Below are 10,016 nucleotides of genomic sequence, written 5' to 3'. Positions count from 1 at the left end.
TAGTTCATTTTCCATCTAAGCCAACATCCAGATTCATAAAATCAGTCTTAAACAGGGGAAAGTGTGGAAAACAGTGGCATTTTTTTTTGTTGCAAAAACAACAAATGTGATTTTTTTAAAATCATTTCAAATAACAGTCAATTTCAAAACATAATTTATGCATTTGTAACTGCAGGTTAAAGCATTCATGCATTGCATTAAACTTCAGATGCAGCTTCTGTGATTCCTCTGCAATATATCTGAATGTTTGTGCTTCAGACATTATTTGTCATGTTGTAACGAAGGGTCAATGGAGTGAGGATTCATGTGCAGCTTTATGAAAATGTTTCAAAGTAGTACAGGCAGGGTAAATCAGCAGCAGACAGGGTGATCAGTCGGGGCAAAAGGCAGAGTCAAATAACAGGCTGAGAGCCGGGGCAGGCAGCAAACAGTCCAGAAATTAGCGAGACGGTTCAGGGTCAAACATGGAAATCCAACAGAGAAATACAAGAGAACGCATAGAAATATCAGCCAAGGGAAAAACAAGACTTCATCAGTCATTTCACAAAAAGTAATCAAAGTTTCAACAGATTCCAGCAAAAGACAACTCACAGTTTTGATTAGCAGTTTCTCCTCATACATAACAAATATATTTTTATTCATTTGCTAAAACTGTTAATTTGCTAAAACTCTTATCACAATAGTGTATTTGTGGTTAAATCATTTGAAAATAAGCTACATCTCATTTCCTGTTTCACAATGCTTCGATGTGATATGGCGATATCATTTACACATTTAGACGACACAGTTTCACTGTGGTGTTATTTTGTAATCCAATCCCAGGATACAGCGGCTGAGTGAATGTGGTCTGGACTATGTGGATGAGATTTATTGTGTCAGAGATGCTTAAAAACGACAGAGTTCCTGCGCTGTGATCCACATACACTCCTATTTTATGGCTGGACACCACAGGGAGCACAGTCCGAATGGTATTGTGTCTGAATGAGCAACTGGAGTTACAGCAGTACAGTCTCCAGGACTGATCATTATATCCAAATCGACTGTCACCACTCTTCCCCTTCCTCTTAATGCTCTTATATGCCACTGCTATATGGACGCCCTCATTACCGCCGTACTCAACCTCCCAGTAACAGCGTCCACCGACACTCTCTGTACACAAGGCCTCTATCCAGTAGTCAAATCTGTCGGGATGATTGGGATATTTGTAATTACAGCTGGAGGAAGTGATCACTGTGTTGTCCTCGGACAGATGGAGACTTGGATATATTGTGTTCGAATCCAACACGAATGGATGGAAATCTGATGGAAACAAACACATGATCTGCATATAAATAATAATTTAGCTGCCATTCCAGAAAGCATTAAAAATGAATCTTTCATAAAAACCAGTACACTTACAAGCTTTCATCAATCCTACTCGCTAAAAGGTCGAGAGAAATGGCCATACTGTTACTTCATCAAACATTTTATATATATATATATATTAGGGGTGTAACGATACGCGTATTCGTATTGAACCGTTCGGTACGAGGCTTTCGGTTCGGTACGCGGTACGCATTATGTACCGAACGGTTCGTTGGACTAATTAATTAAATTTGGAAAATAAAAAAGGTGTGTGAAATATAATGTTATGCGTTCAACAAGGTAGCCCAATAACCCAAACGACGTAACAGGCAACGCCCCTGACACTCCCGAAGAAGAAAAAAAACACCAACTTATATGTTTATGTTAGGCTACTCAGTCAGGCGCTCGCTCACTCAGTACGCGCTGAAGGCTCGGTACCACGGAGCCCCGCACGTCACCTGTAGGAGAGAAAAAAAATCAATCCGTGGCGACGGTTTTGCAATCCGTCCCCTCAGTTTATAAACCATCCTCATGAATTAATAAACTGTTCACTCGGTTTAACAAATCGTACCCACGGATTAACAAACCGTGCCCACGAATTCCCAATGCGTGCGCTCAGATTGTGTAAACCGTACCCTCGGTTTTTGAATCCGTACCCATGAATTCATAATCCGTGCGCACGCTTTCGCAATCCGTTCCCTCGGATTTGAAAACTGACACGCATTTTACACTTAACAGTGAAACATGCATCTAACTCCGGCAGTTGGGGTGAGGTGGGTGGAGCTTAGTATAATAAAATCACAAAAATAAGTCTTCATGTTAAGAAAGAATTGTACACAAGCATTTCCAAAACTGTCAAAGGTTATTTAAAAATAAAGCAATTCACAAATTATTTTATGACAAACATTTTTACTGTCTTGTACTCATTTATTTAGCCTACAAATTAAAATTATAAAAAATAACTTTATTTTTATTTGTATCATTATTATATATTATTAAACAGGTTATGCATAAGAATCTTTTATCCAAAATAACTTACAAAAGAGGAAAAAATTACTCCAGAGTCAGTCACAATGCCAGGTTTATTGCACAATAATAATCAAGTGCTATTATAGATTATCAGCAATTGAACAAGATTTTAATGCGCATCTTTCTTATTAAATCTTTGTATTCCACCTCGTACTACACTTGATAGAGAATCACTTAAGGCACTTTGCTGTAAACCTATTCCACATAATAATATTCAATAAAACTGTATGTTAACACGTAGGAGTTTGCTGCATGAATCCGTGAGTACGGTTTACAAATCCGAGGGAACGGATTGGAAATTCGTGGGCACGATTTGTTAAATCGAGTGAACAGTTTATGAATTCGTGAGTACGGTTTATAAACTGAGGGGACGGATTGCAAAACCGTCGCCACGGATTGCTTTTTTTTCTCCTACAGGTGACGTCCCGGGCTCCGTATACGGACATCACCGCAGCGAATGGTGCATTTACGTTATAGCCGCGGATATGAGACCTTACTCTGTAGTGGAAAACGCAGGTTTTAAGAACATGCTTAATGTAATTGAGCCCCATTACAATATTCCTTCACGAGCCCATTTCAGACAGACCGTAATTCCTGCTTTGTTCCAAAAAACATAAGCCCAAATAGAGAACCAACTGAGTAAAAACACACTCAATATAAAGAGTTATAGAGTTCAATATAAAAAGAGTTACATCTTACATCTTTGTATTTGTTCATAACTACTACAACAATATTACATTTAATTTGTAAAAAATTTTTATAAGGAGCTATTTTTGTTTTATACAGTATGCTGCTAAGAAAACACCATAGAAGATGGGTAAAGAATAGCTCCATCATTGTTCAATGTAAAAAAAAAAAAAAAAAAAAAAAAAAAAACACATACTTTGTTAGTTTTAATAAATAAAACATTTAAATAAAAATCAAGGAAATTTATCTGCCAATTTTTTCTTTTTGCTGTATCTAAAACGTACCGAACCGTACCGAACCGAACCGTGACATCAGTGTATCGAACCGAACCGAACCGTGAATTTTGTGAACCGTTACACCCCTAATATATATATATATATATATATATATATTTCAGGAGTTCACCCTTACATCTACTCTGAAAGCAAATAAAGCATATTTTGGCATGCTGTCCTGGGGGAGGGGTCCGGGCCTGGAACATAGCCTGAACCCAAAGAACTTCCCCTATCCCTAATTTGGGATAAAAATAGATTATGTATACTTGTTGTGCTACTTAAGATGGTTAGCTAAATGAGATGCACCTGTGTCAAATTTGATGCTTATCGGATCATGCTCCTCCCGAACCTTGTTAATAAAACCTCATATATATATATATATATATATATATATATATATATATATATGTATCTTTTTATTTTCTTTCTTTAATTACCTGAAGCTATAGTGTTAGTTGCCTTACACATGTAATGTCTTTTGGGTTCTCCAAATTAAAATCAAACCAATTCCTATCTAAATTAACGGGGGAATCCTGAAATCTCAAAAACTGCATGCTGAACTCAAAATTAAATAAAAAGGATTTGAATGGATAATCAATGAAAAAATCTTGACCAGGGCCACATCCGGTACTCACACTCACAGACAAAAACTATGGGCGCTCCAGAGGTAAAAAGCCTTAATTCTAAGACAGAGCTACATGTAGTGCCTAGATGTTGTATTTTGATATAGGATAAGCTTTTCATTTTTTGAAAATTTAAATGAATTGGCCCATAAATGCTGTTCTTTATGCTCAAAAAGCATTAAAACCTTACTTTTCAGGCTAGACTAGACTAGACTAGCCAGTATGCATGTGCAGTCCAAAGCAGAAGTCTCAGGTTTCTATGGGAAAGCTTCACCAATCAGTGATTGGCTGTTTTATTCAGAAGGCGGAGCAGTTCTGCCATATTGCATGTTGCAGTTTCTCCCATTCATAAGTAATATGAGTTAACTATATTTTTATATCCATAGTCTATATATAGTCTATATATAACACCTTTAGCATCAGTCGCTAGTCCACTTCTTGATATCAGGGGAGTGAGGTTTAGCAGGACAGGTCTTTCTGGCCTCTGTTACACTAGCAGCAGTAATAAAACGCTTCAATCTCCTCCTCTAATGTTATGTTTAATGTGAAGGCTTGAACGATTGCAGCTGGCTCACCAATTCAGTCATGCTACTGCTTTAAAACGATTAAACTGACTTGTCCAACTGCTATGGCTCTGGATCTACCTCTTGTGTTTAATTACGTATCTGTCAATGATTGTCAGTGTTTGTGTGTGTTTTTAGAGGAACTCACATTGCAGAAACTCCTCTCTGGTCTCATATTCAGGAGCAATAATGACCTGGACGTTTTTCACTACAGACACCAAAACACATTTGCAGATTAATTCTCATGTCTAGAGGAAATTCATATTTAATGAATAAGTATGAATGAAAGCATATAAATCTACCGGTTTCAGTCATGTGTTCTGTCTCCTCTCTGCAGAACTGCTGCAGTTTGTCTCTAAACTGAGAGACAGAGTTCACTACATCACTGAATGTCAGATGAGGACTGACACTGTATCCGTCTGTAGATCCAGAGACAGAGACTGAAGCAGACGACAAACTCTACAGACACAAACACAGTGTTATCACAAAAGCTTGTTGAAGTCCTCAGTCTTGTGTTTGAGAAGATCTCTGTTACCTGGAAGAAATGAACATGATCCTGTGTGTGTGAAAGCTGCTTCAGCTCAGCGTCTCTCTTCTTCAGCTCATTGATCTCCTTCTCCAGTCGCTCCAGTTTGATTTCGGCTCGACTCACTGCAGCTCTTTCCTGATCTCTGATCATCTTCATCACCTCAGAGCAACGTTTCTCAATGCAGCGGACGAGCTCGGTGAAGATCTTCTTACTGTCCTCCACTGCTGTCTGTGCAGAGCGCTGTTACATGACACACAACACAATACAGTGAGAGTGTTATTTGATGTACTACTTCATTTTCATTCATTTCAGTTTTATAAAGTTATCATGGATTATTCCCTGTCTGAGGATGCAAACAACTTTCCCCTCAACTGTCAATGATGACGCAGAAGGGCACTTCAAGAAACATCTGGTTGGTCCCCTACACCCTTCATCCCTTCAAAAGCTCCCACTCTGGAGGATTAACCCTTTGAAGGGATTAGGGCTCAGGGATGACCCCTTCCGAATGCAACACTGAATGTATCATAAAATGGTTCTTTACTTTAAACTTTTCACGAGGTTTCATACTACTGATATCTTGTGTTCAAAGATGGGAAATGTGCCTTTGCACCCAGACATCCCAGACATTTTTAACCGTTTTATATAATAATTCAATTTGTGCTATTAAAACTATATAAAAATGTCATTGTGTTTACACACAGTTTGAATAATTTAGTCTGTGAATAAATGTATGAAAGGTAAGCAAGGCCCAAACTTTGGATGTTTGATAAAAGTCCTGGTCTGAAGACATCTGCATTCCCTTATTTAGTTATATTCATAATATGTGGTGCAACAATTACATTTTCATGCTTGTTTCATCTTTCAAACATTTGATTGAATAAATTAATGTTTTCTTTCTTTGCATTTATTCCATTCGCTCTTTTCAGATCTGACCTTATGAGACGCCACAGCTTCCTTCAGCTCCTGAATGTCTTTCTCTTTCTTCTGGATTCTCTGGTTAAGTTTTATCTGCGTCTCCCCCAAATGTTTCTGCATGTAACAGAGAGACGTTAGGTTCAGCTTTTCCTCGGGATGCATTAAATCACCAGACTCTGTCCTAAAAAAGCACCGTGTTCGTTCTGACTTTCATCTTTTTCACTGTAAAGACAATAAATCTCAAAAACCCCCAAACTTTTTGAGATGATCCCAAATATCTCCCACTACTCAAATACACAGACACCCAAGCAACAGATGGCACAACAATTTGGTAATTTATGTTCCTGCTGATAACTCAGGAACTGCATTAGTTAATATGTTTTGAGTGTCCATGAATATGATCAAAGGGATTTCCATTGCTTGGGAAACGTACCTGTTTCTCTGTCCTCGCTGCTGAAGTTGATACCGTGTCATGATTTCTGTGTTCGTCCACTAAACACAGCATACAGATACATCGCTGGTCAGTACGGCAGTAAATCTCCAGTATTTTACCATGTCGAGAGCACATCATGTCCTGCAGTCGTCCAGTGGCGTCCATCAGATCGTGTCCTTTACCTCTGAAGAGACTCTCATGCTGATCAAGGTGATTCTGACAGTAAGAGCTTCGACACTCCAGACAGGATTTCACTGCTTTCTGTTTAATCCCAGTGCAGGAGTCACACTGAACATCTCCAGATCCAGTGTGAACAGAAGCAGGAGGAGCAGCTTGGCTCCTCGTCTTCTTCAGTTTCTCCACCATCTCAGCGATCACCAAGTTCTTACCTAAACCAGGTCGTGGTGTGAAGGACTGTTTGCATAAAGGACATCTGTAGATTCCCTTCTGATCGAAATCCCAGACATCTGTGATGCATTTCTTACAGTAATTGTGTCCACAGGGAACCGTCACTGGATCCTGCAGGAGATCCAGACACACTGAACAAATGAACTGCTCCCGATCCACTGAAATACTGGCTTCTGCCATTTCACTGTATGAACACAGACAGAGATTATATGCAGCTCAACAGTTCACGTCCTTCTTCCTGATCACAGTACATTCTTGCGAAACAGGGTTTTCTGTAGGGTGTGACTTACTGTAAGGTTACTAAAGTGTTTTTTATTTATTTGTATTTTTATGAAGGTGTTGCAGTATATGCACTGTCAAAAAAAAAGATACAAAAGCTGTGACTGTGTTACCATTTAAAATGTGGCAACATTGCTTCGTGATTAAATCGCGATTAAATCATTTAGTGCAATTATGAAATCAAGAAAGCTGTTATGTGCGGTCACTCAGGGCTTTCTTGCCACTGTTAAAGTCAGCAAAAAAGCCTATAAAACCTCTAAAACAGCACCAAAACTAGAAGAAACCCTTAAATATAGAGCTAAATACAGCTGGGAACTCACGGGTTGATTTCAGAGTCTGATCTTATACCTGTATGTGAAAAAAATCATAATAATCACAATTTAGATGATTTTTGATTGCCTCTTCAGTTTAATGAAGGACAAATGATCCATCGGTCAAGCTTTAGGCTACTGATCCGTGATGAGAAGAGGTGTAAACTCTTTCTTTTATAGATCAGGTGACTACAGGGAGCACAAGTCCATGTTCATATAAGTCGAGCTAAAAGCACGTGCTTTCCTTGTAGATACTGTATATAGATGCTACAAATTTTATATTATTGCACCTGAAGTTTTGTGTTTGTTTTACTCCGTAATGCACATTATGATTTTATCTTCTGATATATTTATACATCACATGAAGCACAAGACGTCAAGATGAAATAACCAAATTTACAGAAACTAGCTATATGAAGATAAGGAGCCTGATATGTTTATGCATCTAAATAATCCCACATTAGATGTAATACGAATCATTTATACATATGATTTCGATGTAATAAAAGTGTGTACAGTCAGCAGAACTAAAAGTGTATGATTAAAAATTAAACGCATTTAATGGCTGCCGTCGAAGAATAAAATAGTAATAATGTTAAATGTTATAATAAAATAATAAAAATGTTATCATCTAATATGTGTCAGAGTGTATACAATATTAAATTAAATCTAAATTATACAGAAGAACATTTTAATTATTTATATATGTATTTATTAACTAATTGATTTTGTTGTTGTTGTTGTTGTTTTATTGAACCATCAATGTATTCAGGTGAATTTTACAGGTGAATGTCAGAACAGCGGATTCAAACATTTACAACAGTCATTATCGAACAATTAAAACATTCATAGCAATACACTGTCCATCGTAACTGACACATTTATACATAGAAAACTGAAAACTGTTAATTTGTGAACTGCACACTTGTATATAACCTATCTGTACATTAATTTAAACAATTGCATATTTTACCCCCTATTTCTACTTCTGTATATAGTGCATTTTTTAATTTCATGTTTTTCTTATATAAATCTTACATTACAGTAGTGTTCCTGTGTATAATTCCTGTGTATGTCTGCACAATCATGTGTTTATTTCACTATATCTGCACTTTCTTCTGCACTGGAAGCTCCTGTCACCAAGTCAAATTCATTGTGTGTGTAAACATACTTGGTATTAAAGCTCTTTGACCTCTTGAAAAGGGGGCTGGAGATGTAGGGGGCATAGGGCAAAGTGGTATAGGCTGTATGGTTTTCTCTTTTTTTATGATCACTGACAGTAATTTCATTTTGCCAATAAAGCCTTTACTGCAGCAATTCTGTCCCTTTTCTTTCACATTCCATAATGTACTGATTCTGTGCGAATGGTCAAATTATACTTTGGCCTTTATCAGTGGCGCACGAGATGCGATGACAATAATAAAGTGTCATTGCATTATAAGTTTGTTGTTAACATATACAGTTGAAGCAACTAGATGCAGCACTGCTGAGATGTTCAATCTAAATATTGCGGCAAAAAAGAGAATGTGGAGAAGATCTTGTTTACATCAAAACTGAAACCAAGCCGTTCACACAGAACGCTTATTTCACGAATTTCTACAGAGGGACATCTTCTATTATCATTGCACTCGTGTCTCGTACAATAGAGCGCATGTTTAGAAGCACATGTAAAATAAAGGTGGGTTCAGTTTTTTTCTAAAACATATCTTGAGACTTTATGGTGGGTTTTTCCCATCCTACTGCATCTCATGTTTAAATGAAAATTTACTCTGTGTGATTGTCTTTCACCCCTTTGAATTAAACTATGCATGCACACATGATGCTGTTTTGTTTATAGTTCTTTAAGCTACTTAATTATTATTGGTTTCTAAACATTATTTAAAAAAAATATGCACTTTTTTTCAGTCATATTTTCTTATGCTTTGAATAAACGTAAAAATTATGCATTTTAAATTCGAATATAATTCGTATTTTGATTTATTTGCAAATTAGAAATGTAGTTTTATTAAAAAAAAAAAAAAAAAAAAAAAAAAAGCTAGAATACAAATGGATTAAACTACTTAATTTAGCGAGTATACCAGGATTGACAACATCTGGTTTGATACCTTGCAGAAGACATTTTGTAAAAAAAAAAAAAAAAAAACAATTGCACACACGCACACACACACACACACAAAGATAAAAAAAAAAATTAAGCTGTCATTTAAGTATATCCATGAAGTCAAAAGGTAATCTAATAATGTGGTCTAAGTTTAAATATTAGAAAAATAAATACATATTAGGACGTCTTGCTCTACCAAATGTGAACATCTCTGAAGAATGATCCTTCAACAAAACCGAAAATAACGCATTTAGAATGAGACAAACACTCAAAACAGCGTCAGAACGTGAAGATCCTCTCGATAAAGATAAACAGTGTGTACTCACGGGTAACTGAAGAGAGGGACCCAGCTGAAATTCACACGAGGAGGCCTTATTAACTCTGCCCCAGGGCACAGTTACGTCTAAAACCTGTCCCTGCTTTTTAGTGACCTGTAGCAGGAGAAAATATCCCAAAACATCGCGTTCTGCGTCTGCGTGAACTCGCGCTCTCTGCTCGTGTAGTCACCTGACCTACATT

General features: G+C 37.1%; 1 protein-coding gene across 4 annotated transcripts; it reads right to left on the bottom strand.

Annotated features, from left to right (window-relative positions):
* Positions 1-90: 90 nt before the first annotated feature.
* On the bottom strand, positions 91-10,016 carry LOC113067389 (E3 ubiquitin/ISG15 ligase TRIM25-like). Of its 4 annotated transcripts, none has more exons than XM_026239775.1 (8): positions 9,824-10,013; positions 7,406-7,433; positions 6,399-7,159; positions 5,984-6,079; positions 5,057-5,290; positions 4,824-4,980; positions 4,670-4,729; positions 91-1,299 (listed from the first exon to the last, which is right to left on the bottom strand). In XM_026239775.1, exons 3-8 carry the CDS (start codon positions 6,984-6,986, stop codon positions 767-769), a joined length of 1,668 nt encoding a protein of 555 aa, XP_026095560.1. In that variant the 5' UTR covers positions 6,987-7,159; positions 7,406-7,433; positions 9,824-10,013; the 3' UTR covers positions 91-766. The 4 variants fall into 4 exon arrangements, with proteins under 4 accessions (XP_026095560.1, XP_026095559.1, XP_026095558.1 ...); XM_026239774.1 differs by having other exon boundaries at positions 6,399-6,990; XM_026239773.1 differs by lacking the exon at positions 7,406-7,433 and having other exon boundaries at positions 6,399-6,990.

Source organism: Carassius auratus, linkage group LG28B, assembly GCF_003368295.1.
Source record: "Carassius auratus strain Wakin linkage group LG28B, ASM336829v1, whole genome shotgun sequence".
Taxonomy (NCBI): domain Eukaryota; kingdom Metazoa; phylum Chordata; class Actinopteri; order Cypriniformes; family Cyprinidae; genus Carassius; species Carassius auratus.
Note: the sequence above shows the minus strand (reverse complement) of the source record. Positions and strands in the feature narration are given on the sequence as shown.

What these genes read in the sequence shown, in the direction of transcription:
- LOC113067389 (XM_026239775.1), bottom strand. Translation starts at nt 6,986, where the DNA reads ATGGCAGAAGCCAGTATTTCAGTGGATCGGGAGCAGTTCATTTGTTCA. An exon ending in AAGCTGTGGCGTCTCATAAG is followed by an intron (nt 5,291 to 5,983) that starts GTCAGATCTGAA and finishes GTCATGTAACAG; the next exon opens with CGCTCTGCACAGACAGCAGT. An exon ending in AGAACACATGACTGAAACCG is followed by an intron (nt 4,730 to 4,823) that starts GTAGATTTATAT and finishes TGGTGTCTGTAG; the next exon opens with TGAAAAACGTCCAGGTCATT.